We start from the raw sequence: 27,997 nt of genomic DNA, 5'->3' as shown, positions 1-27,997 counted from the left end.
GTTCCCAGAACAGCATATTCTCATGCGTCAAGAAACGTGTTAATCTAATTGAAATGCTAGGCAGTTTTTCCAGAAATCATCCATGTTTATTTGAGCCTCTTAAAGCCAAACAATTATATAACAGAAAACAGTTATGCTGAAGTAAGACAATTCTCTGCTATGATGCAGGAGGAAAGGAGGAATCAAATCACTTCTCTTCTGAGGTTTTCCAGTTTCAGGTTTCACATTTTAAATCACACTCCAAAAAAACAGAGGGCTTGCACAGTGCTTTTAAACTTAACTCTAGAGCTCAAGCTCTACACAACATTTCTATAGAACAACCATCTGTAGATCAAACAAGCAGCTGTTAAGCTTTTCTCTTTGTCACTTATGCGTGATGATGATTTGAGGTGGTAAATTTTCTTTTTTTTTTTTTTAAATAGGAAGTTCAGAAGGGGGAGACTTTGTTCCAACTAAGTCTTTTTCAGTGATAATACCCAGGCATTTGCAAAGCACTTCCTACCATCAAAATACTTTACCAGCTACCTCCATCAGCTGACAAGCAGCTGAGGTAGAGAAGCAAAACAACTCATGAGAGGGAGTCACTGTTATGCTGAATTTAGAGTTCAGTCCGTGGTTTTTATCTTGGGCTCAGACAAAGAGAAGGGAAAAGAGGGAACAGAAAACTTACAGACTCATCAAAACACAATATAAACATCAGGAGCAAAATCCTGGGCCTAGTGAAGTCATTGGGAAAAGAGGCCAAGACATCCTTTTAAAGATATATATATATATATATATATATGAGGTGAAAAAATACACACAAGCTTCTTAAAGTCAAGGGAAAATGCCTAAATTATATAAAAATCTATTTCAATATGAAATGTGTAAAATATTGCACATTTTATTCTCTAGTCTCTTCTGGCAACATATGAAATTATCAGAACTCATCTTAGCAGAAACAACAGTTAAAAAGCTAAAAGTTAGCTTTCCTCCCTGTTTAATACAGTTCAAAGAAAAAAAATGAAAAAACTTGAGTTTGTAGAAAGACTGAACGGCTTTCCAGAGAAATGCACATAGCTTTTGCCTCTCAACTTGCAGTTTCAGTCAGAGGTGCTGCTGTATATATGTTCCTGGTGGGGGGGATCCTAGGCTGCTTGGTGGACTCAGAATATTTGAGTCATATGAACTTGGAGTAATTCCAAGCATGCCATCGTTCTGAGGAGTCTCTCCTTTCAAGAAGTCATCGTCTTCGTCTTCAGCTGTATTCTGCGCAAAGAAAAGGCCAAATGAGAAGAGAGAGGCACTACAATGACTTGTCATTTTCACTCTTGAGTTAGATACATATTTATCAGAAAGAGTAATCAGAACTTCAAAGCAGCTTTACTAGGGGAGTGAGTATTAGTGCTATAAAGCAGGATGTCAAACTCACTCCTGCCCCAGGCCAGATCCACAGGGCCAGCAGCACCTGGGGCAGGTCAGAGTTGAGGCAATGTTGCAGGTCCACACCTGTCAGGGTCTAGAAACCCCAAATTCTGCATCCTCCAGCTTCCAGTAGCCCACCAGGCTGCCAGTGGATCAGATGAAACAGTTCCATGGGGCAAATGTCAAAGCAGCCGATATAAAAAGGTTAACCAAATCTGAACCTGTATATTTTGACAATAAATTACCTTTTTAATGGGTGCTGTAAGGTCCTTAAGATCTTCAGCACTCAGTTCTTCCCAAATCTGATAATGAGGATCAATATTCTTCTTTGACCTGAAAACAATACAGATGCTTAATAGACTTGAACCCAAGTAATTGTGAACTAGGCACTTCAGTTTCTACATTTCTCTAGTGTGTTTCAATGGATTATACACTTCACAGATAGATTAGCCTACCTTACAAAGATATAACTCCATTTTACAGATGAGTAAGATGTTACACAGAGAAGTTCAAATGGTTTGGCTTGAAACCAGAGCATTAGAGAGAGATTCAGGCACTAAAATCCAGAACTCACAATGATGTATTTTAACCAAGTAGCTAGTAATCCCTTAGGCAAGTACAATCCTCGTCTAATTTATAACCTGCAGGCTTCTTCACACCATTTTTACTCTTTGGAACAAGGTCTCACTGCAGCCCTTATTGTGCCTTGAAAACTGTTCTTCTCACAAGAGCTACCAAGCTCATTCTCTTCATGTACTAAAGCAGCCAACATGCATAATGCCAAGTGTATAAACATTCTTGATAAATAAGGCTGAAAAGAGACCATTCACATCTAAAGAGGAAAACAAGCCAAATCCCCTCTTACACAAGAAGGTATTAGAAACCATCCATTGGCTCTCAATACAATGCTTTGTTGCTGAAATATTGCAAATTAACTTGTTAAATAGGAGTAGCTAAAGAAGTCTTACCTAATCTAACCTCCTACTGAAACCAGACGGATGGGAGGGTGGACCTGACATTCTACACCCTACAGTGTAGACAGACTTCAGGTTTCAAGCTTTTGGCAGTGCTAAATCTAAAAAAATCTTAAGTCACATTCTGTAGTTCCACATAATACAACAATCAGGTGCTTCGAGAACCAGGAAGGCAAATGTAATTCAGGAAATCTTGAACAGTGCCTTAAAGTATGAGTTTTCTGTAAGGCAGAAATTAGTATAGATTTCAAATACAAACCTTTTGAGAATGTAAGGATCAAAAGGAAAAAAACTATCAAGTGGATTAGTGCAAGCCTGTACAGAGTCACCGCCATTGCTGCTTCTAATGACCGGTAAAAACTGCCTGTTGTTCCTCTCAATTATGGTGTAGCAGAACACCAACTGGTACTTCCTTAAAATAAAAAAGCAAACAAACAAAATGAAGCAGGTAAATGTAACCATTCCCAACTACATGGAAAGCAAATCATTTCAGAAGATACTAAAACTGATCAAGGTTTACTTCACTGATATCAAAATTGTAGCTCAAACTTCCCTTTCAGTTTGATGACCAACACCAAGTCTTAAACACAGTCAGAATACATTTAAGCTCACAGTCTCCTCTTTAATCCCCAACAGAACAAAGGACTGCAATTTGTACCATCATAAAGCAATGGAGCAGTTCTTGTGAACTAGAGCATCTCACTGGATCTGACTGTGACAGGGCACCTACCATGCCTGTCACTAAGAGGGGAAGAAGCTGCTTGAGAAGCAGCCTACAGGTGTGGTAGGGGCAAATAAAGAGTCACCTGACCAGAAGCGGGGGCTTCAAGCATATAAGTCCAGGGCCTCAGCTGGTCAGGGAGTCTAGCCTTGACAGTCATGGAAAGAGGAGCTCCTGCGCAGCAGGGCTTCTGGGCAACACCTGAGCTGGTGGTAACTCACTCTGGTGGTTTGTGGAAAGAAGAAAAGGGAGGTCAGGAGGTCCCAGCTGAGCCTGAAGGGAGGGAAGGAGAGGCAAATGTCAACAGGGCCAGGGAGCCTGATGGTCTCAGTGGACCCAAGATAGAGGCCAAGGCCAAAAAGCAGGGCTAAGGCCAAATGGTCATGAGAGCAAGGAGGGTCAGGGACCCATAGCCTGCAAGAGGTGGGAGGCAAAGTCAGGGACTTAGCCCAGGAGGGGTTGAGTGTCAACAGGGTCAGGGAGCCTGAAGGTCTTACTGGCCCAGGAGTTAGGTCAGAGATGGACTGAAGGCCAAGGAGGGATACAGCCAGAGACAGGTGGGGCCGGGGGAGCTTGGGAGTCTCAACTGGCCTAGAAGCAGGGCCAGGGCCCAGAGAGAGAGGCCAAAGCTTGGGGGTCATGGCTGGAGACCAAGGAACCCATACACCAGGAGGGGCGCATATCAGCAGGAATGAGTAACATTTCATTAAAGTGTGGCAGGTGAGGAGAAGGGAAGAGTACCCAAAGAGAAAGAAACTAGACGAGGGCTCCAGGGGCATCACGGCCACCCCTGGAGTTGAACCCTGTTACACTGACCTCATTATGAGCTAGTTTCACTTAGCTTGAAATATGCATACTATTACAATTATGACATGATTTATTTTACACAATACGTAGTACTTGTACAAACATACAAGTTTACAAGAAAGTTAATCTTTGAACTATTAGACTATGGTCTACGTACACAAATCAACATAAACCGTAGAAAATTTAAACTGGCAAAATAGTTACCCGGTAATGGCTGCAAACAAGTTGACAACAGAAACTAAGCAAATCTTCAGGGGATTCAGCTGACACATGACAATGCGTTCAAAATTTAAGTTCTGCAGGTATGCCAAACCTTCAAAATGAGAATTATTTGCAAATAAGTATACAAGAGTTTCAGACACTGCTTTCCCAGATTCTTAGCTAGTGGTTCTCAAATTTGAGGCCAATCCTCAAAATTGTTCATTGGCCACCATATGCCCATATTCAATTTTTAATTGAAAATTAAATTGATTTTCATGGCTTTGTATTCCAAGAATAGAGCTGGAATAGTAGCTTACACTGAAGCAGCAGACTACTCTATGCTTAGACACAGAGGGTGCTCCTAATGCCAGGAGCATTGGAGCATACACTAGGGATACTCTAGTCACATGCCCTGCAGCAGAGCTGAGGTAAAGGGACAGAACCACTGTAAATGATAATTGACATGCCACAAAGGGACACCTCCAACAGATTAAGTGCTGGTCAACTAAAGGCACTCAATAGTGGGGCTGTGAGTCTGGCCCACAGACTTTATCTGCTTTGTCTTGACTGGCTAAAGAACAAGCTGCCCTGCTGTCACGTTCCAATACAAATGTACAAGATTCTAGTTCATTTAAAATGGAGTAAGGTAAGCATCTCAGAAGCCACTTGACTGAACCAATTACTTAAATCATACAACACTTCCAAAGGTTGCAAATGAAATGTGTTTACATTTTCTATTACTGTCTCTTCTAACACACTCACCTTTCCTTAAGTTGCCATCTAAAAGCTGCCTATGGCGGAAAATGAAAGTATAGAAGACAGCTTGGCACGTGGAGTAAAACGGTCCATGTAGAGCTACATCACAGTAAGCATTTGTCCCTGCATCCTGACTATCAATATATCTGTGCAGCCAATTAACCAACAGGTCCAGGCATGCTTTCACTGTGCTACAAGGGAATATATTAAAAAAAAAAAAAAAAGAGAGAGAGAAAATCAGTCTGATAGGTGTGAAAGACAAAACACGAATATTTGAGAGCTTGGTGTGCACAGTACATACAAATGCAAGTATGGAAAGTTTTAAAATTAGATTCCATTGCCAGGGTCTTCCTCCATGACCTTTGATAACCTCATCTTAAGTCTCAATAGATATTTCATAAACAAAGTGCTTGGAAAACTTCAAGAGAATCCCACAAGGAGTACGAGCATAACTCAGACATGGTTCACTGGCAGAGTGAGGACAGGGAGAAAGTGGGACTTAGTACCATTCTGCACTTTACTCCAGTAGACAAACTGTTTGCTTTAAAACAAATGATATTTAAATGATCTAGCAAAACTACTTACACAACTGGAATAAACTTAGCCCTTGCCAAAAAGCTGCCAATATAATTTCCAGCGGTTTGTCTGATCACTGCAGGATTATTTGGATCCTGCAGTATCTTCCAAAGATGGTCTAAGAATGCTTCTGCAAACCCCTGCAAACAAGACAAGGTACAATCCATTAATCCTAAGGCTAACACCATCTCTAAACAGACACCCAGTGCTGAAGCCAACTGTTTAGAGATATCCAGTAAAAACTCGCTTATCAGGATAAAAAATAGCTTCCAGGACAAAAAAAATTCCTGTAATTAATCATAATGACAGAGAACATGTAACATTGAACTGAGTCCCTGTAGGCTTTGCATATTCATCTTATTATGCTTTAAAGAAGTTCTATACTTTGTTAAATGCAGGAAATATATTAGCAGACCCAGTGGGGTTTTTTGCTTAAGAAACCAAGGGCAAGCTGTAGAAGAAAATGGTGAATGTAACAAAGATCCTGGCCTAAATAAAAGGGGTAATACATATATCAGCTCCAAGTCATTTTTAAGCCATGTAAGAAAAGCAATAATACACTGTTCCACAGACTCGAGGTTCCAGTTGATTTAAAAATTCCAATCAGTTGTGATAGAACTGAATAAGCAACCTATAGTGGAGAGGTTAATTATAACGAATGTGGAAAGAGAGAAAGAAACTAAAGAGATGCACGATAATGCCCCTTTCCACTCCCTAAATATGGAGTGGAATTAGGATTTCAGTTGAATCAATGTAACTTGACAACTCGTTAAACTAAAAAAGCAGAAAAGGTCTCAAATACCATAGAAGAGGTACATTCTGTAAAGCCTATGCTGTTACTCACCAATTTAAAACTGCAGATATAAAACATGAAGTACTGTACATGACACAAAGCATGGGTTGGTAAAATTAGTTTGTCAAAGATGGTAATTAGATCCCGATATAAGCCTTTTGTATTGTTGATATCAACTTTGCCTGTAAGAGAAAAAAAAAAAAAAAGATTCCAGTGGCTCTTTACTCTTCCCCAGAATTGCAATGTGTATTTAAAGAAATTCTGCCAAGCAGATTAGTCTCCAGACATAAGGACGTCTAAAGACATAACATCATAGAAATACTTCCTGATATTTGAGCTCCAAAATATTTTTTTGTATCTATGTATACATTTGCCAGTGCCAAAAGACATGCAAACACTACAATACTATGTCACTGAAGGACAGTGAAAAAGTGAATAGGTAGCTTAATATTATCAGAGCATGGGAGGAAAGGGGGAAAAAATCAGAGAGTAAATCTGATTTTTAGACATTCTTTCTTGTTAAAAAAAAATCTACCAGGTTTAATATCAGAAGTTTAAGTACAGCTGTCCATCTACCATTGTTCCTTTAAGAGACAAAAAGTTAGGACTTTCCTTTGCATTTCAATAAAGGAGTAAAATTTGTTTTAACTAGTGATTAGTAGGGCTGTGCAAGCTTTGGTCGCCGATTTGGAGATTCATCCCATTTCAGTGGCTGTATCTCCGAACTGAATCAGGAGACCCTTTAATCTCTCCAAATTGAATCAGAACCCTCCGAATCAATTCGGAGATTCAGAAAGATTTGACGATTTGGACAGACACAGCTTTAAATGCTTTTTCTACATAACCTCAAGGTACCAGGAGGCTCGTGAATGCTGAGATGATGGGGCAGATACAGCGTCTCACAGGAGAGCGGGAGGACCCCCAGTGCACTCGGCAGCAGACCCAGAAGTGGACCAGAAAGCACTTCCGGTTGCACTTCCAATCCACTTCCAGGTCTGCCGCGGAGCGCGTGTGCACCCCACCCCGCCCAGCAACTGGTTCCGGTCCACTTTTGGGTTCGCCGCCAAGCATGCCGCACTTGTGGGATGCTCCATCCGCCGCAGCATTGCTGAGCTGTGCCTGGTACCTCGAGGTATGTAGAAAAAGCATTTAAACCTGCGTCTATGGTCGAATTGCTGATTCTCTGAGTCAACACTGAATCTTCAGATTCAGATTTGGCTGAATCAAAAAGGGACTGTGATCCAAATCAACGAACTGAATCACTGTCCCCGATTCGGGCCAAATCAAAATCTGAATCAAATACGGCTCATTTCACACACCCCTAGTGATTAGGTGGGGTTGTCTACCTCATATATACAAAACTGTAAAAAGGAATCTATCATTCTGATTATCAAAGTGAATACTGAAGAAGCATCAAACATTAAATCTTACTTATGACTCCTCAGCAAGTTCCTGAAGCACACAACATTCACCTTAAGAAAACTTTACAGTGCTGATACAAAGCAGCTAAGGGGCAATATATGCCCCATATGTGTAAGCGTGCTCGCTCTCTCTCTAGCTCTCTCTCTCCCTCACACACACACAATTAGATGAAAAACAGGAAGGGTTCAAAATGACAGATTATGAGAGATTTCCCACTTTTGGTTGTTCATGCCATTCTGGCAAAAAGAGGCTGGAAAGCCAATAGATCTCCCCACATGAGGAAATTCCCACTGAAAAAGAAAACAGTAGCTCCTACATTAACTCTCACATAGTACCTGGTATAAGGGACATGGTCAAGCTATGAACTGAGCACTAATGGGAAATGCGCAAGAGATGACTCATGGAAGTGAAGCAGCATTCTCAGCTAGTGCAGTAGCTTCTTGGTGACAAAGCTAGTTGCCAGATTTTAAAATATTATGAGGCCAAGAACAGGAAGCCAAAGCTGAGTCTTTGCATCATTCTTCAACTGTGGTTATGTTAAGGAGATGTGGGATACAGCTGAAAATCTAATCTATGTATGCTGCTGAAAGAATAATTCTACAGATGACAACCAGATTCTAATGGTCCAGTCCTGCAGTAGCAGAACTCTCCTCATGTTTACTTGGAGAGTAGGGGGGAAGGGAAGGAGGGAAAGGGAGGAGAAACAGGTATGATCCATACTTTATTACCATTGACATAGCAGATCTCTTTTATATAAGCAAACAGAATGGTCATCAAAATATCCAAGCGTTCTGCTAGAGGATGGGCCATCACATCACTCTCACTGGAGGCACCTTGGTTTTCTTTTTCTGTTTCTTCATCTTCCTCCTGTGAGATAATGCAGCAATTAAGGATTTCTCCTGCATACCCCAAAAACCCCTAACTTTCTCGTCATAAAGTTTAGTATTATGGATACAATTTTAAAAAATAATCACTGTAAAAAATGCATACAATGATCACTGCTTTATTGACTATGGTCTTATGCTTTGATCTCTGCATTAGAATAGATATGTATTTGGATTCATTTTTGGTGTAGATTCCTTTCCTTTAAGAAAACATACTGGATATGATGAGTAAATCTCAGACACAATGAGTAGACTAACAATGCAATTGTTTTCAAATATTTACTTTTTCTACCAAGTTTCCAATATTGTACAAGCTGAATTGGACTTAATTTTTAATGGAAATAAACCACACAATGTCAGCCCACTGTTTTATCCTGAATTGTAGATTTTCTTTGGATTTAGTTCTCTTTCAACAGAAGATCAGTGTTGTTTAAATGGAAACTGACAGTGACAATACAGTACCTGGTATTTTCTCTTTCAATGCCTTATCCTAATAACATCAAGTATTATGTATGGGAAAGGAATCAGGTTTCAAAGACAAAAAGCTAGTTAAGCTCTAGGTGTTATTTAGAGTTCAATGGAGAATTGTAACTCTTGTTTCTGCAGAAGATTTTGACATCTGATTTAACTCTAGCTAAAAACAGAATTCTAAAATTGTCTTGGCTCTGCCAGGAGCTTCCCTAATCTGCCTGGTTAAGAGTCAGGCAACTTGAGGAGCCAGGTATCTCTGAGAGCTAGCACTCACAAACAGCCAAGAGCCTAGAACCCATGGTTGGCCATTAACAGTCCATCTAGCAGTCTCAGCAGAAATCTCACTGGGTGTTTGGAAGACTTTCACTGAGATCAAATTGGACCTTCAGAATGTTGCTGATCTGTCAACACTGACATTTCCAAATGGAATATTTCAACTAATTTATTCTATCTTTAGTGGTGGTGATTTGGGTGCTGTGTTTCCCCATTAAGTAATTACATTTGTACCTATTAAAATAATGAAGAGGTCAAAAAGCACAATTTAGTTGAAACTTCAACATTTTTTGACAGTCTGGTTATAACATAACAATATTTTATCCCCTTAAGGCTGTGTATCATTGCCACTTAAAAGTATTACAGTAAGTTTTCTTAATTTTTATTTAAAAAATTAGAAGTAGTGTCATTAAGACAGCCAACCATGTCAAAAAGTCCTTCTTCTGTGGTTTTTTCCACACTACCAGGAGTATTAGCATTTTCTTCAGCATCCTCAATATCCTGTCGTGGTGTGCTTACCTATATATATAAAGATAAGAAATCAGTTTTGTTGGTATTTCTTTTTAAAACAAGTTTGGGAAAATGTAACCACACTATTTTTTAAATCTGATATTGGTGACAGTATGATTGTAGCATTTTGGGTCTAAAAACCGGCCTTTGTTCACATTTCCATGGCATAAAGGAGTAACGTTAAATACCATACACATGTAAAACTATATTTTAGGATGGAAATTCAGCCTCAAATGATAATTTAAGTGGCTCAATCTTAAACCAACAACCGACTGTATTTAATATTACACCTCAAGAAAAACTAACAGTCACATCATAGCTGACATTTAAGAAATAGCAATATTTTAAAAAGTGATTCCACACTTACATCCAGCTTCAATAGTTTTTCAACTATAAGTTCCAGAATTCCAAGTCTCAGAGTTGGAAGATACACAGTAATTCGCAGCAAGTTATGAACATAATATTCCTGTAATACATCATCATGAATTGTTTTTCATTGTTAAGGGAGTCTCATTTATTGTAATTTCTAGAATCCCTGAAAGGAGCAAAACTAACTACAGAAGTACCGAACCAATAAACACAATTATCTAAAGTTCTGAAGCAGAAATGGAAGTTGAATATATTACAATTCATTCTAAAGAATGGCTAAAAACAAGTTAATGCATAACCCAAAACATCATCATGCTTAAGTGATAGGATTTCATATTAATAACCTCCCTCCCTTTATTTTTCCCATTATCCCCATCCCAATCCCAGTTGCCCTCTCAAGCTTCTAGGTCTAAGTTCCCATGGATCCTTCCCATCAGTGACTGAAATGTTTTGACTGAAATTTTCCAAAAACATTGCCTGAAGCAGGCAACCAGCAAGGAAGATTCCTATCCAATGATTAGTTTCTCAACACCAACAACTAAAAAGAGGGCATGTTAATGAAAACTCTTAATAATTAGTAGTGCATTATATATATGTACTAATATAAATGCAGGAAGCTATAGATGAAAAATGCATCATCCTTGTTGAAATTTCCCTATAGTATTCAAATCAGGATAGATTCTTTTGTATGCTGTGTGTGAGCTACTGCATCTATATGGAACTCTGCAAGGAATCAATTCTAAATCTACAGTATTTTTCTAATACTTATACATTTTGAAGACAGATTCATGGTTCTTACCAGGGTATTTTCCGATTTATTAATGAAGGGAAAGTTTTCCACAAGTATTGGCATAAGAAACAACGGTGTTCTGCAATAAAGAAGATACCAAGAACTTTACCCAAAACAGAAAAAAAAGCAAGTACACATGCTAAAATTTCCCCAAGCAGCAAACTAAGCCAGCAGACAATGTATACAGGCAACAGTAGGGAGACTTCTTTGCATGAAACACCAGGCAGTATGGGGCCCAATTTTCCTTTGATTCAATATATCCCATGGTTTGATTTGTTCCAGAATTAATAGGGTTGTAACTACTGATGCTTAGAAATTACTGAAAATTTTGAGTCAAATAGATGCATCATTCCAAAGCTGTTATATATTAAAAAGAAGCCTCAAGTTAAATGTTAGTATTGCTCACCCAGTTAGCTTAAAGTTTGTCAGTTAGTAAACAAGCTATGTATTGACAAACAAAACACTGTGGGATGCTATACTTACAAAGGCACATATCTTGCTACAGTTTGCAGTGCTCTGTGACATGCTTTAAAGTTTCCAGAAAGGTCTATGAAAAGAGAAAAAGTTAATTACAATTAATTACCTTAATCAAGTTAGTCAGTGTAAGTACTTTCTATTAACTATCCATTTTTAATTCACCTATGAAATTACATTTGCCAAAGTTATTTATCTGAGCCAAATCTCTTTATTGCCAAAAAAAAGTTTACACATAAATACTGAACTACTGTCAAAACAAAGTAATATTACATCCCCCACAACACTGATTTTCAGTTATTTGAGGTCTGATTAAATGCTAATGAAGTCCCACATTTTACCCACAGATTTTTTTTGAACTACAACTTTTGTAAAATCTTGCAGACATGAGCGTCTATAAAGGTATGATGCAGCTGATTTCACTCACCATAAGAGTGGCCACACTGCTTCCAGAACTTGCGCGGCCACTTCTGAAAGTGGTGTGGACACTTTCGCTAGCGGCCCCACTCCCCGGCCAGTGCTTGCGTGGGGGGCACTGGTGCGCCCGCCTGCCCGCCAGCTAAACAGGGAGCGTGGCCAGACAGGGAGTGCACCAGCGCTCTCAGGGGGTGCACATGCACACCCTACGCATCACCCCTGGCTACAACAACTAAAAAAAGCTGAGAGTCAATAAGGTCGTTTCTCCTTTTAAATCAGTGCCAATCCAACAGGCAACCAATATAATGGTACACAACCCTAATTAAAATGGTTTTAATTACCTGAAGGGTGGTTCCAAAGAGGTTCCCAGTAGCTGCAGATGACAGAACAAGGAGCAATGGTCTCAACTTGCAGCAAGGGAAGTTTAGGTTGGATATTAGGAAGAACTCTCTCTCTAGGAGGATGGTCAAGCACTGGAACGGGTTAACTAGAGAGGTGGCGGAATCTGTCTTTGGAGGGTTTTACGGCCCAGCTCAACAAAGCCCTGGCTGGAATGATGTAATTGGGGATGGTGATGATTTGAGCAGGAGGCTGGACTAGATGACCTCTTGAGGTCCCTTCCAACCCTAATTTTCTGTGATTCTATGATTCTAAAATATTGCTAAAAGTTGTCTTCAACCTTTATATCAATACTATTCAGTAAAAGACTTATGATACTGAAAAAAACCCAAATCTACCCGAATAAAATTAACAAATGTAATTCCATATCATGACACTAAAGCTTTGAATAGAAAGTCAAATTTCCCAAGCATTCACCTCAAAGGATTTGGAAGTAGCCAAGGTCAGGTGATGATGCACTTAATTTCAATAGGAGTAATGTGCATTCAAGTACATGGGGTCCTCCTACTCTTCAGCATGCATGGGTTCATGCAGATTTTGTACCAATACAATTACATTACAGCAGCAATGAAAAGTTCTGCATAAAGGAAGCAATACAAATAGCAAACCATGCTGCTTGAGTACTCACTTTCTTCATCATCATCAGAATCTGAAAAATCCACACCATCTTCCCTTACGATTACTTGAGCTGTTAGGAAAGAGAACTATTAGTGCATAACTATAAAAAGCATAGAGATGACAGCCACAAGTTAAAGCATCTTCAGAACAATATTTTCACCAGAACTACCTGGTGAAAACCCACAATATCTACAATACATCAAAACAAGAAAAGAAGTTTTCTTCTACTCAAGAAGCCAGAAAAATTGTACATGCTGTTATCTAGTTTTAAGCTAATTTCTTATAAATTTCTTACAAAATTTGACCTTATACAAATTCTCTTACTCCAAGTTATTTTAGTAAAAAGAGTGTGAATTATCCCATTTAGAATAAAACGAATTACAAACTTACAAGGTACAAAATGTGAGACAACCATGCGGAGGCAGGGTCTAAGATAGATACTTTGTGCTGATACCAGGTTACCCAGAAAATCTAAATATTCCTCCACCACATCCTGGCTTCTTTTCAACCATGGCAGCTTCTGCAGGCAGTTAGAACAATGATGTGAAATATACAGACATTTTGAGATTAAACATTTATTTCTATATATTATGAGTGGCTACTTACCAACAAAATGCTGACCAGCTCCTCCACATCTTTTGTCAAGTATACAACAGAAGCACGGAATTCATGCAACCAGTTAATGATCTGGGCATCCTTATATAAGCAGACAATAAAATAGAGCAATTGCATTAATATAAAAACCTTTAAAACCCAAATAAACATGAGAATTATGATTAGGGAAGCAGTTTCTACACCAGCATGTTAGGAATGTCACCCAGCACCCTTCCTCCTGCACAAGGCACACCAATACCAGAGTGGAGAAAGGCAGAAATTGCAAATCCACCCATAGTTGCTGAACACAGTTCTCTTTCAAAATCCAAGATGAGTGGATTTATCACACTGAACGTAATAGCTAAGTAGGGGAACTACGTAGTACTCTAGACACTCCTTGTAGTCCTAAATCTAGTCCTGGTCCTCCCAGCCGCTGGGCACAAGGAACCCTTGGATGTATCACCTATCCGTTCTCTACAAGGAAGCAACGTTGTGCTCCAACTGTCAATTAGTTGTTCCTAAAGTCCTTTGCCCGAAAGAAAAAAGCCTGACAGATCTTATTCCAACCATTCTCCTTAAATAGACGTGGGCGCACACCTGTGATCCTCTTCCAACCTTCTCAAGCCTCTGCAAAACAGTTACTGCAAAAAATGGACAGATCTTGTCTCTTACCGATTTTCTGCAACTTAGTCATACGACTAAGATGATGGCATGTACAAAAGTAAGCAAGTAAACACTTCTTCAGAGACTTGAACAAGGTCCAACAGGATTACACTTGGAATAGGTAGAATAGGATCACTCCCAAGTCTGGAGCAGGTGCTGAACTGAAAGGATTAGTTTAGAATTATCAGGGAATTGCCATGGAAACGCAGCCTAACACTCTGTGGTCTGGAAGGAATGGAACATAAGCTGCCACCTGAAGAAATGTAATAACGGTCTGACTCCAAGTGGAGCGCTCTCAAAGAGGCGAGGAGGGATCAAAGGTGTAGCTGATCTGGAAACTGACAAGACTTCTGTCACTGCAAAGTTAACACAGAGCAAAGATATCTGAAAGATAAGAAACCCTCCCTGAAACCTGATCAAGCACCAAGAAATCTATTTGAGGGGGGTTTAAAATCATGTTTAAAACACAATGGCCACACTCTGCCTCATAATTAAATGTACTCCCATGAAACAACCACAACTATCAGAATCCCCCATTGCAAAAATGTCTCACCTTTATATCTGGATCTGACAGCTGATGCTTTAACAACTCAAAGTCAGCAGTTTCTCCCTAGAGTGAGTGTGAAGGGGAAAGAAAACAGAGGCACATTCGGTTTCCTGCGATCCCGGAGCACAGCTCGGGCCCCGCTACCTAACCCATCTGAAACACAAGCTTCCTCTTCTGTTACTAAGGACAGCTTGGAAGACCCCTGGCAAAAGCCAGAAAAGCCATAAAGTGGCAGCAAGAGTCGCAGCTTCTCTCTCCCCTGCTCTACTACTAAAGTCTGGCTGGTGCTTCTCCCTTCTGCCCACCCATCCCCTACGTTTCCTCAGAGAAGCCCGAGGAAGCAGCCCACCAGCACCCCCGGGACCGAGGCCGATGGGGGAGGGAGCAAGAAGCAGCTTTTCATCACCCCCGAGACAAGCCCAGGCGCCGTCACCTGCTCGTGCTTCAGCAGGACGTCCCTCAAGGTCCCGCCGAACCGGACCGTTTTCCTGAGCGGGGAGCCGAGGAACGCGCCTCCCTCCATGGCCGCAACGGTCAGACCGGCCGCCTCGCGTGCAGCCCACTGCTGGGGGGGCGGTAAAGACACCGTCACCCCCTCCCGCCTCAGCGCCCCCGGCCGCCGGGCCCGCCCCGCTCCTCGCCGCCAGCCGCGCGGCCGGGCCCCGCCATGCCTCCGCCTGCGGGCCGGAAACGAGCACTGAGCCCCCCGGAAGTGACGCACGCCCACACTACTAGTCTAAGGTGGCTGGCACGTTGGCCATGCGGCCGTTCTGGTTTCCCCTCTCGCTGCCCCTCGGAGGACTAGGGGCGGGGATCTTGGCCACGCCCAAGGCGCTGGGGGAGGTGACGTGTCTTCTCCTCCTCTCCCCTCCCCCCCCCCCCCGGTTTTTTCCTCAGAAGTGTCCGGGACCCCCTCGCCCCCTGGTCTGCACCGCCCGGCTCCTTCCCCCGCCCCGTGTCCGAGCCTCAGTGCCAGGGAGCTGGGCCCGGGCCCGGGCCCGGGGCGGTTCCCGGGGCCCAGGGTAGCAATGTGAAGCATCCCGTCCGCAGGGGGGGGCTTTGGGGACCTTCCGTCCAAAGGGAAAAGGGGATCTCGGACCACAACGCTCCAAAACTACTGTGCCTAAATTAAATTTAAAAAAAAAAAGTCATGATAATAGAACCGCAGTTTCCATTATTGAGCAAAATCACATCCTGCCAGGACTGAAAAGATTTGAGATCCACCAGGAAACATGTTTGTGGCAATCCAGACGCTACATTATAGGTAAGGACAGCTAATGGCCTGAAATGACCTCTGTAGGGGTAATAAGTTGTAACAAAATAATGTTGTACGTAAGACATACACAAAAACTAGATCTCTTGGTTCCAAAATGAGACTTTTTATTAGACCAAGTGGGAAATCGCAAGAAAATTGTCCTTTTTCTGCAAGCTTTCAGGATCAAAGTCCCTTCATTAGGCTCTGGGAACAGTACAGACGATACAAGATGGTAAAAAGTCCCCATGGGTAGGAAATAGACTTCGTTTTTGCACAGAGGGAGCTGAAGTCACACGGCTGTCCCTCCGGGTCCATGACAGGGTCTGTGAGCTGTGCTGAGCAGCTCTTTGACGTGTAGGTCTGGTAGATCTACGCGTCACTTTGTACTTACAGCACACTTTCTAGATGAACCCTTGCTCCCTGCCAGTCCTTTTGTAGCATCTGATAAAGTGAGCTGTTGATTACAAAAGTGAATGCATCTCTGACTTAGTCTATAAGGTTTCTCTCTGCCCTGCCTTCTGCCTGGAGTAGGCATGGCAGGCATACTACAGCATTCTGGCAACCAGTATAAAGCCATGCGACTCTGGTGCCTTTCCCACTTTCAGTATTTAAAAAACACACCGCTATTTATGATGAAATATCATTGAGTACGCTTGCTGGAGAGGCAAGCTAGCTGTTCATTTCCTTTAAACCCAAAAGAACAAATAATACTCTTATTCTCCAGGTAATTCACCTAAAATAGCTCTAGCAATTTGCTAGATTGTGCCATAGGCTTTGTTCTTCAGTCCATTATATCTTTGGTTACTACACTTCAGCAGGTATAGGGCAGTCTGTTTTGAAAGAAAGTACAGAACATGCAGTCATTAGAAGTGGTCTGACAAAAGTTAGCGCTCTCAGTTCATTTTCTGGTGGATAAATGTCCACATAAAAAGAACAAGTTGAAGTAATGACTATTTGCAGCAAAGTTAAAAAGATTGAACAGATCAGGGTGGGCAAAATGTGGCCTGTGGCCTGGATGCGGCCTGCCAGGCCATTCTATCCTGCCTGCGGGGCCCCTAAAAAATTTAGAAAATTAATATTTATTTGCCCCTAGCTGCCTGTCATACGGCCCTCAGTAGCTTGCCAATACTCAGTAAGCGGCCCTCCGCCTGAAATAAGTGCCCGCCCCTGGAATGGATGAACTACTGTATTGCAAGGAAATGGTTACAATATGGTTGATTGCTGATTTTACAGCATCTTGTAGACAGAATCAAACTGAGTTCCTTAACTGTGTTTCCCATGGGTTTCTCTTCGCTTTGTTTTAGGGTTTGTCTTTACTGAAAAATGGAATCGTTCTGCAATTAGGTTGGGAGCAACCATGTTCTAAACATGATTCTGTGCGTTCTGCCATGGGTAGCTGTCAGAAAGACACCTAACAGCTTGACCTTTGGTCCTTCTAGAAGGATCACACATAAGGAATTGTAAGGGCAGTGGGGCAAAGTTTGCAATGTCACTACACTGACACTGATAAAAGAAGTGATTTCAGTCATGAGCCTGTCCCACTAGCACAGGCTTGTCCAACATACAGCCCGCGGGCCGCCATGCAGCCCACCAAGGCATGTTCTGCGGCCCGTGGTACCGCGACAGGAAACTAAAGTAAACATGGTTTACTTTTGTTCCCACCCCTTGTCCCTCCCCCAGCCCCTCAGCAGCTTCCTAATGGCTACTGAAGGGCTAGGGAAGGGACAAGTTTCCCACACGCACTGGGTCAGCATGGCACGGCCGGGGGCATCCTTTGCAGGGACTGGACCCCTCCCTGGCCGGGGGCGGTGCAGGCTGCGGCTGCTGAGCGGCCCCGCCCGCCCACCCGCCCCGACAAGCCGGTGCCCATCCAGGCGGCCGCAACCAGTGCCGCGGGACTGCCCCACGCAGGAGGCCAAGCAGCGGCCGGTGGCACTGCTGGCCCATGCCTGCCTCCTCACCCGCCCGCTCCAAGCCAGCCCCGCTACCCTGCCCTGCCTCACAGCAAGGCGGTGCCTGCTCCCCTGGCCAGACTTCCCCCCGGTGCTGCGGCTCTCCAGGCCCGGCCGCCCATGCGCGAGGCCCCGAGGGGGCTGCTTCTCATGTGCTGCTGGGGACCGGAGGAGCCTGGCTGGGTCTGCACCAGCCAGGAGAAGCGGTGGCGGAGCCACATGCCACTCGAGACGGGACGAGCCTGCACCGGTCAGTCCCGAGCGGCACATGGCTCCACCGCAGACCTGGCCGGCCTCCTCCTGTCTCCAGCAGCACGTGGGAAGCCGGCTTCAGCTGCATGCTGCTTTTCCTGGTCGGTGCCGACCCAGTTCTGCCTAGGCGGGTCCTGCAGGAACCATGTCAACCCGGGCATGGCACCAGGTCTGACTGATATTTTTTCCACATTTGATCTGTTGACGTGCATTATGCTTCTTTCATTCACTGAGAAGTGAGTAGAAGCGAAAGTGTTTATTTTAGTCATGTGTTTGGTATTATTTCATTCTTGCTTTTATATCGTTTTTATTTTAGATTTTAAACCACATTTCCAGACCCATTTCATTGTCACTTCCTGCAACTTCATTGGTGTCAAAGGTCACGGGACCTCACTGGAAGACGTCAAACATAGTTGAACTTACAGCCTTATTGGTCATTCTGAATCAATTTCTCGGTGCCTCCACAGAATGTCTAAAATACTTGCATAGAAGTTGAAAACGGGTATCTTTGAATGTAAAGGTTCTTGCCTATTCAGTACTAAATTACAGAATGCAAGCTTTATAAAAGTCCTACATTTCAAAATAACCAAGGAAGCTATTAATTTTTTGTCAACTATGAGGCAAACATTTTTTATGGACCCTAATTAGTCAACTCCTTTGAAGATTACCTTTCTTTGCTGCAAACTCTTTAAAATATCGTGTTGACTATTAAAACTATTTTTACTGGATTCAGTTTCCTAAACTAAACTACAAGGCAGCTTTTAAATTATGACAACGGTTTGTGCTTGTACCCTATGGCTAGATTGTCTGAAAAACATAGTTTTAAATAGGCAGACAAGGTTCCTTGGGTGAATTTGATATCTTTTATTAGACCAATCCAAATGGTTGGAGAATAGTTATTAAGCAAGCTTTCAAGTTCAAAAACCCTTCGTCAGGCTAAGGAAGTGTCAGCACTTGGTGTGTGCTCTTCGTGGATGGAATGAAAAGTAAAGAGGCCAGGGGCTGGGCTGGGCTGGGGAGTCAGTTGCCAGGCAGATTATAATGTATCAAAAATCCAATGTCTATGTTTAGTGCATGATCTCTAGTATCCAGGAGGTTGATAAAATGGAGCTCATAAGCTCATCTCTGGGAAGTGTTGTGTACATTTCCCTTGAGGATCAGGACTGAGTTTTAAATATGCATTTTATTTTAACCATCCAGCTCCCTGATTTAAGGTGTTAGCCATGTTGGATTTTTATTCCAATATCAAGCATCATTAAAAACGACAAGTGTTACAAGAAGCAAAGAGAAGCAGTAAGATTTATTACTGAAGAGATGTTTGACTACTATGTGATCTGTCCTGGCAGGTAACAAGTTCTGCAATTCAGAATTTGCAAAACAAATATTAACTACAATTGAAAGCTCTCTCTGATGGCATAAGTTTTAACACGTTACTAAACTATTTTAAATTATTTCAGTCCATCCTGCCTAACACTTTATTTTTTTCTCCGTGGACCTACTTTAAATGATTGTAGTGATCATGAAAAAAGTGGTATGAAACACTATTGCAGGGGAGGGTATTTAGGACCTCCTTGTATAGGGGAAAACACACAAAATTAAGGGGAAAAATGGATAACTAGTAATATCTGACTGAAATCTCATTGTATAGTGCAGCAGGTGAGAGCTGCAAACACCCAAATTTATATTTATTAACTGAGCCAACTGAGTGGTGGGGAAGAGATGATATACATTAGCAGTAATGGGTAGAAAGAATATTTCATAGAGATAATACATTAACATAGCCATAGAATTATTTTTATTTAAAATAAGATGGCTATCCAAGTAAGCTAATTGTACAGTCTGTACCAGGGGTGGCCAGAGTTACTCACCCTGGGAGCCACATCTGAAATTTAAGAGCCAGATAGTGGGGGTGCTGAGTGACCCGGAGTGGAGGTGACCAACCTGTACGGCTGAACTGCTCTGGCTTTCCCCACGGGGAGCACGCCCTAGGGTAAGCAGCGTGGCTGCAGCCCAGGCAGCCCTGGTGCCTGAGCCAGCAGTCGCAGAGGGAAAAAAAGAGGGAGGAGGGTGGGCTCGGGGCACATTCCCCACTGGGAAAGCCGCAGCAGTGGGAGATGCCAGGCTGTGCTGTGCCCTGGAGCTGCCACGAGGAAAAGTCAGCGGCCAATTTCTGGAGAGCCGCAAGTTCCATGTTGGCAAGACACGAGCTGCAGTTTGGCAGCTGTGGGTATATACAGTTAAAATCAGCTCCATAGGAACTCTGCTTCTCTTCATTGTTTGAGAAGGCATCTTCATCTTTCTCCATGTGAGAGAAGTGCCAATCCAACATCTTTGGAGAACACCTAGAAAGTCACCAAATTTGGGTGATTTCAGACCAAAGTCCAGAAAAGTGGGCCTCCTGTACAGTTGTTAAATATCTTCCAACTAATGCTTACATGAGTCCTGTAAGTTCAGTCAAGCAATGGCATAAAACCCTATTTTCTTTCCACAGTGACCAAAAATGTCTTAGAAGTCAAATGGTAAACTCTTCAGTGTAATTTTCAGCACAGAAAATTATATTTCCATATGCACAATTTTTTTCAGCAATGTATAAAAAGAATACAAAATTGAATGTTAATTTAAAATAGATAAATGTCTATAAATTCCCAAACAAAAGCTACATTAAAATGTAGTTTAAAATTGAGAACCTACATCAGTCATGAAAATAATAAACATTTTAGGGGGGCTCTTAAGTTTTACAAAATAAATAATTAAACTAATTAAACACCGAACCAAAGTAAAAGTCAACCAAAGAAATGTATAGGTAAAGCACCTGAACAACCTTTGCCCAGTAGACACCATGCAATAACTATACAGTTAGGAGTAGTTCCTAATAGTGTTTTTGATCCTAGATTAGATTAAGAAATATTTAAAATGCACACTAGTTTTCTTCCCCTCCTCCACCCTTCCTCATTAGATTACTGTAAGGTAAAGTTAAGGTTACTTGGATGCCCTTGATAGTTCCATACCTTGCATGTGTTTAGTTTTCTTTTACATGTAAAATTTAATGCTGAATTTTTCTGAGCTTCTAGCACTTGGTCTGGAGATAACACTGATCTTCCTGTAATGCCTTTTATCCTAAATTACTGAAGTATTCTCTGAATGTTAACATTGTTTTTTGTCTGTTTTCTTTTTTAAATTAAGGAACCTTCCTGTATGTAAACAACATAAACTTTAAGAGAATGTCACATTATTTCTTTTAACTATTTGTGACATTTAGACCTTTATTTATTTACTCTTTAGGCCCCATTCACCAGGTTCCCCCTCTCTTAAACTATGTATCTTTTTACAAATAGCCTTCTTTCTTTACACCCCTTTATTTCCCTTTCATCATCTCTGTTGATAAGATCTAACACAGCTAGTAACTTTTGAAAATAATAATTTAAGATTTATGATCATTTTTATTGGGCTTTTTTATATCTAAAATCTGTTCAACAGATATTGTATAAAACAGCCTTCTGTGGAGAAACTTATCAAGTTGCTCTCTTTCAAGGAATGATGGCAATTGGGGGTCATCTTGAAAGAGTTTGAGTCAAGCTGCCCTGAAAATAGTAGGCTTTCCAAAGCTTTCAGGAGACAGAATAATTGTATGTATGGAAGAGGACTTATCCTTTTTGTAGCCTCAGTTTCATTAAGAATAATAGAAGACAGGTTTGTAGGGACCTTCCTTGAAATGGCTATTAGAGCTCAGATGTGTTGGCTTGATCACCATTGTGAACCATGAGAGGGGGCAGTTTTTTATAGAACTTCCTATAAAAACTGCTCATTAACTTTAAATCCTTTTTAAATGTAGCTACTACTTAATATTTCACACTGACAAATTTTATTTCAGTATGAGATTGTCAGACTATTTCTGTCCCTAATAAGTACCAAATATTTTAAGTCAAGTTAGTTAGCAAGTTTATTTGTACATTCTTAGAAGACCTACTTGGTTCTTGAATTGTAATTGTTTTGGGAGAAGAAAAGCTATATTCTTCAAATGTAAAAGCAAAGCTGAATTCTGCTTTAGGTGCATGTCTCAAACAACTATAGAACTGCAAACAGCACTTTTATGATGCTGATTTAAAAATATATATTTGCACAAGAAATAAGATGGACTTTGGCTTCATTATGAACCACAATTGATAATACATTTACAGCTATTTTAGTTTTCTGATGCATGTTAATCAGGGTCCTCTCTACATGAAATTGTATATTACCTAATACTAAACAATTTAAATATTTAAGACTAAACCTATCAAATAATCAACCTATATGAGCTGTGATTGATAAAATGCAATGTTAAAATAGTCACTTTACAGCTGCAGTTTGTAAGCCCTAAATAATCCAGACCTCAGGCACTGATTGCAAAAGAAGGAAAGGAAATAAGTTCTCTTCAGGAATGTGGAATAAAAGTAATATTCTTGCAAATAATTTGAAGAAGGCAGAACAAGAAAGGAAACAACACAGTTTACAGGAAAGTTAATCCGCAGTTTTTGGAACAATGCACATTGGGACACTTTCTTGGAATATATTTCAGTTTCCTCCTGCTTCTTCACAGGAAAACATTTTTGGGTGGCCCTAGAGGTTTGATGGACCAAGAATGGTTTGCTGTGATCCATTCCACAAATACATAACTTAGATGTGGCAGCCAGGAATTAATGATAAAACAGTACAGTGCAGGTAAAAGACACACCCTTATTTGCCAATGATATAAAGAAATTGCAGTCAACAGGGAAAATACAAGTAGGGACTTCACAATTGGCAGGGACGTCAAAAATCTGTAGGGTTTTCAGATACCCTTAGCTACAATTTAATTTTTACCTCCTTATGCGCTGGTAAAGTATTACCTGACACATTTCTCTGAGTTAGATTTAGTTTGCAGTTTCTGGAATAATACAACATTGGGACAATATTTTCTGGAACATATTACATGATGAGAATTCCTCTCCATTTCATACTGTTAATTCACAATAAATTGTTCCTATTATGTCAGGTAAAAAGAAATATGGTTAGGACACTAACCTTTCCACTAGTTTTGTCCATCTTCAAACAAGATTTAAAATACAAAGTTTGAAAGATCTTGAAAAGAAGCTTATTTAGCTATCAATGATTGATTACACATTACCAAATAAAAAAAATCACAAATTGTGTATTTATAATAGTACACAAATATTTAATCTTTATACTTTTGCATCAGTTATTTCAAAGGGACCTTAAAACCACCCTTCCAAATGTATTGCACTGCCATGGTAAAGTTCACAGTAATTTCATTTATGTACTTTAGTTACACACTATAAAAACTTGGCACCAAATATTTTAGGTATTTAAAAAAAAGGTGTTTCTACATTAAGTTCTGTAATTCCTTTTCTATTAAAAACATTGCCTAAACTAGTAACAAGTGTAACCCACTTTGTTTTCAAATGATTTGCGTGCGATTTCGCAAACTGAGAGAGGGATGTGTTTCACATGGTTATTGGTAATTATAAAGAAAGTTCTCCAGTCCAATATGGAAAAGTGTAGCAGAGATGGCATGGTATGCCTCTTTCAGATTCCAGAAAACAGGAGATACTATTCCATAATGGAAGAATCCTAATCTAGTATAGGGAATCTTCCTTCCGTAATCTGCATCACTGTTTTTTCCCCATGGCAGTAATGTCATGTCTCATCTTCTGAATCCTGAGGAGAAAAATAAATAAATAACAAACAGCCTCTCTTGTGCTATTGAAAGGCAGCTTATTTCCAAATGTAGCACCTAGTTATTTTAGGCCAGTATAAGTATTTCTAAACTATTTTAGATAGAACTCTGTTGGATCCCTTGATCATCTCAGCCTAAACCTGTCAAATCAGATATTGTGCTATTTGAAGACTCTAGGTTTGGTGCTAGAATATAACAACTTAGTCAAAGTTCTTTAAAAGTTCCCTTTCATTTCTGTACTGTAAGGACAAATCGAATGATCTAAGAAATGTAGTTATTAGCTAAAAAAAAAGGTATCTATAAATCTAATAATTTCAGTTTGGGAAATAAAGTTTAATGTTAGCCAGAACCAAAAGCAGAAAAAACAAGGCATTTGGTAATGAAAGGTCTTATTTGCAGTAGTAGTTAATGATAAACTATATGTGACCAGGTAACCTCTTGCAGCTCTCTTCCTTGTACAGGTGTTGCATAAATTAGCGTGAGTTCCCTGTACAGTATCTCAATACCTACAAAATATCCTCTTGTAATCCATGAATACAAGTACAAAGAGAATAGCAACAGCATTTTTAGCAAACAAGAACTTTTTCTTGTTTCTCTTTCTTGTTCTCCCTGAGAGGAGAACATACTTCTCAAAACAATAAAGAAATTAATCTCGAACATGCCATGCTGAGACTTTAAGAAGCTCAAAAGTCTGAGTGCTGTAGTTGCCCATGTCACAACAAAGTATGTTAGTTTTTCTGAAGTAACATTTTATTCACCAAATGACAGATTTCCGTGGTCACTCACACTTCTTTGTTAGCATTGGACAACATTTTTTATCAGGGCTTGAAAGGTGACTTTTGGAAGTGAAAGTTGAGTTGCTAAATCATGTGAGTACTTGTAACTATTTTATCCATTGCATATAGTAGTAAGCTCCTGTAGAAGTTATTAAAGGCTCCTAGTGAGAAACAATGGACTACCGTTTATTTACAGCTTGTAAACTCTTGGCTGCAATTGTGCTTCTGGGCCTGCTGCAAGGAGCAGATGCCTTATTCAAAGTCACCTTTTCAATTTTGTATTCTGCAGCACAGAAGCACTCCAGGTCACTAGACATCTCACCCTCTACAATCATCCCAGCTAACATGTTCAGCCCCTTTGGGGTACTGTCCTATTTCTATAGCAGAAACTCACACCGGCACACGGGGACAGTTTGGAACTGCATCATCTCACTGGTACGTCTCTACGCTTTGGCTGTGAGCGATCTGGGGCAGCGTTTGTACAGCGCCTAGCAGGCTGTACAATAGAGCGTCAACGCTTTTAAGATGCGAAGCACCAACTCCAACCAAATACCAACCCAGCACGCCCTTAGCCCTGGTTTACCAGCCCAGCCTCAAGCAGGAGAAGGCCTGAAGGATCTTGGCTTTCGGGCATCCTTGCTGGTCACTGGAGCAGACACAGCTCAGCCAGACGGGGTGGGAGCTTGAAACAAGCGACTTAGCTGCGCCCTGTTTTGTTGCTAGTCGGTCACTGGCGCTAGTTCGCAGCGATTTGGTTGCCAGTTGCTGGAGCGGCCCGGGCGGGGCAGAGCGGGGCCCGCAGTTGCCACCGACCGAGTCAGCTCATCCCCGCGGCTCCCGTCCCGTCCCGCCCCGCCCCGCCCCGCTCACCTGGCGGCGCGGCTCAGACGGGCGGGCTGCGGGCGGGCTGCAGCTCCACGCCGGGGCCCGGGGCCGGGGCCGGGCCGGGGGCGGAGGAGAAGCGCAGGCTGAGCCCCCGCACCAGCCTCCGCAGCAGCGTGTCCCCGCGGTCCTTGGGCGGCGCCAGCCCCACGTCGTCGCGCAGCTCGGCCAGGGGCACCTCCTGGTTGCCCGCGTACCAGAAGACCCACCAGATGAGGCTGAGGAAGATTCCGATGCCGCCCATGTAGATGAGCAGGTCCGAGTAGAAGACGTCGGCGAAGACCCCGCTCAGCAGCACGGCCAACCCCACCGCGTCGAAGGCCAGCGCCAGCCAGAAGGCGGCCACGCAGCGGCCCAGCCCGCCGGGGGCCGCCATCCCCGCCCGCCGCCACCTGTCCGGGCCGGGGCGGGGCGGGGCTGCGCAGAGCCCAGCCGCACCTGCGGCCGCTCCCGGGAGGCGGAGACAGCCCCGAGCCCGCCCGCCGCCGCCGCCGCCCTGCTTCGGGGGGGCAGGGGGGAAGCAGCGTCCTGGTGGCCCCGGCCCCTCCCGCCCTTCACCCCGAGCCCGGCCCCGGCCCCGGCCCCGGCCCCTCTCCCGCGCCGGGCACCGCCGCACACGCGCCCGACGACTCGCCCACGTGCGGGGGCAGCGTCTCCTCCCCGCCATGCTGCCGGCGCAGCGCCTGGCAGCCCGTCCCCGGGGCTGTGCCGGCCGAGCAACAGCGCGCTCTTGCCGCCCCGCGCCGGCCTAAGCGGGACGGCACGGGAGCAGCGACGTGCTTGGTCAGGGACGTGTGAGAGACGGTCAGTGGGTTTCAGCTACACGTGGAAGGGACAAAATACGGCATGTGCACAAAAGCAAGCTGGGTTAAAGAGGATGGTCCCAGTAATTCAGAAATCCCCTCTGTGTAGCATTGAGTTGGACACGCACGTGTACGGCGGGACTGGAATCTTTATTTTTCAATACAGGAGTAGGAACAAACACCCCCTCCCCCCAAAAAACACAACAAAAAAACCCCCTAAAACCATTGATTGTAGAACCAGCATGAAAAGATTGCATTGGTTTGATACGTATTTCAATTCTGTGGACACATCTTTCTTTTCTACAAACTGCTGCAGTGCCAAAAAGTTTAACCCATTTGACACCCTTAACAAAGGGCAAATAGCACAGGTCCTCAGGCACAGGAACCGCTTGCAGCTGCAGGTTTTCGTGCCTGCCTTCTCAGGAGGCCCTTGCATCTGACCGTCCGTCTGATGATTAGAATCCACACCGCTCCCATGACTACAAACATTAGCCCGGCAGAAAGACATACAGGCCCAAGAGCATATGGGACTTCATGTTTAGTGAAGTGCAGTGCAGCAAGGACAACACCACTGAAGAAGACGAGTCCTCCGATAACAACCAGTGTGACAGGTTTGCTATAATAAACCCATGGACTCTCTTCTCTGACTACAGTGCTGGTGCCATCATTTCTCATTACAAGAGATGGAGAATCAGATGGTGGTGAAGCCACTTCTTGATTGGGGAGTGGTTTTATGACTGACATTGTGTCACATGGGGGTTTCTGAAAGCAAGTTGTATTGCCTAAAAAGGAGAAAAGTTAAAAACATGGTCATTCAGCAACAACAAAGTTTCAGTTGATCTGCACTAGATCTAGAACAGTGATAGTCAGCCCTTTTGGCAAATGTGCCGGAAGGTGAAGTCCAGAGTATAAGCCAGCCCAACCCCCGAGTCCCCTTTTTGTCAGCACCTATGGTTCTCATGGCAAATGCACTGGCTGTCCATGTCATTTGTGGCACACGTGTCTCAAGCTGGCCACCATAGATTCATAGATGTTAGGGTCGGAAGGGACCTCAATAGATCATCGAGTCCAACCCCCTGCATAGGCAGGAAAGAGTGCTGGGTCTCGATGACCCCAGCTAGATGCCCATCTAACCTCCTCTTGAAGACCCCCAGGGTAGGGGAGAGCACCACCTCCTTGGGAGCCCGTTCCAGACCTTGGCCACTCGAACTGTGAAGAAGTTCTTCCTAATGTCCAATCTAAATCTGCTCTCTGCTAGCTTGTGGCCATTATTTCTTGTAACCCCCGGGGGCGCCTTGGTGAATAAATACTCACCAATTCCCTTCTGTGCGCCCGTGATGAACGTATAGGCAGCCACAAGGTCGCCTCTCAACCTTCTCTTGCAGAGGCTAAAAAGGTCCAGGTTCTCTAGTCTCTCCTCGTAGGGCTTGGTCTGCAGGCCCTTGACCATACGAGTTGCCCTTCTCTGGACCCTCTCCAGGTTATCTGCATCCTTCTTGAAGTGTGGCGCCCAGAATTGCATGCAGTACTCCAACTGCGGTCTGACCAGCGCCCGATAGAGGGGAAGTATCACCTCTTTGGATCTATTCGTCATGCATCTGCTGATGCACGATAAAGTGCCATTAGCTTTTCTGATGGCTTCGTCACACTGCTGGCTCATGTTCATCTTGGAGTCCACTAGGACTCCAAGATCCCTTT

General features: G+C 42.7%; 1 protein-coding gene, 1 long non-coding RNA gene and 1 other non-coding gene across 3 annotated transcripts; 1 reads left to right on the top strand and 2 right to left on the bottom strand.

Annotated features, from left to right (window-relative positions):
• Window positions 1–64: 64 nt before the first annotated feature.
• RRN3 (RRN3 homolog, RNA polymerase I transcription factor) lies at window positions 65–15,342 on the bottom strand. The gene is made up of 17 exons (XM_006261589.4): window positions 15,097–15,342; window positions 14,670–14,726; window positions 13,466–13,555; window positions 13,250–13,379; window positions 12,870–12,929; window positions 11,435–11,498; window positions 10,961–11,030; window positions 10,160–10,258; window positions 9,706–9,801; window positions 8,383–8,521; window positions 6,284–6,414; window positions 5,449–5,579; window positions 4,870–5,054; window positions 4,111–4,219; window positions 2,638–2,790; window positions 1,650–1,737; window positions 65–1,248 (listed from the first exon to the last, which is right to left on the bottom strand). The coding sequence occupies exons 1-17, from the start codon at window positions 15,184–15,186 to the stop codon at window positions 1,087–1,089; spliced, it is 1,854 nt and encodes a 617-aa protein (XP_006261651.1). The 5' UTR covers window positions 15,187–15,342; the 3' UTR covers window positions 65–1,086.
• A 208-nt stretch (window positions 15,343–15,550) lies between these two features.
• LOC132244665 (uncharacterized) lies at window positions 15,551–18,850 on the top strand. Its single transcript, XR_009456371.1, has 2 exons — window positions 15,551–15,927; window positions 18,439–18,850. It is a non-coding gene; the product is annotated as an uncharacterized LOC132244665 (long non-coding RNA).
• Window positions 18,851–19,403: 553 nt separating this feature from the next.
• On the bottom strand, window positions 19,404–25,968 carry LOC106737392 (transmembrane protein 238-like). The gene is made up of 2 exons (XR_002092601.2): window positions 25,485–25,968; window positions 19,404–23,819 (listed from the first exon to the last, which is right to left on the bottom strand). It is a non-coding gene; the product is annotated as a transmembrane protein 238-like (transcript).
• Between the last annotated feature and the right edge of the window lie 2,029 nt (window positions 25,969–27,997).

Source organism: Alligator mississippiensis, chromosome 13 (genome assembly GCF_030867095.1).
Source record: "Alligator mississippiensis isolate rAllMis1 chromosome 13, rAllMis1, whole genome shotgun sequence".
In the NCBI taxonomy this organism is placed as follows: Eukaryota; Metazoa; Chordata; order Crocodylia; family Alligatoridae; genus Alligator; species Alligator mississippiensis.
The sequence above is the reverse complement of the archived record's forward strand: the minus strand, read 5'-3'. Positions and strand labels throughout refer to the sequence as shown.

Bases quoted from the DNA above. Each gene is read 5' to 3' on its own strand.
- RRN3 (XM_006261589.4), bottom strand. From the start codon at position 15,186: ATGGAGGGAGGCGCGTTCCTCGGCTCCCCGCTCAGGAAAACGGTCCGG. The intron at 12,930-13,249 runs GTAAGTTTGTAA...CTTTCCTAACAG, and splicing joins TGTCTCACATTTTGTACCTT to CTCAAGTAATCGTAAGGGAA. The intron at 11,031-11,434 runs GTAAGTATAGCA...TCTTTATTGCAG, and splicing joins GTAGCAAGATATGTGCCTTT to AACACCGTTGTTTCTTATGC.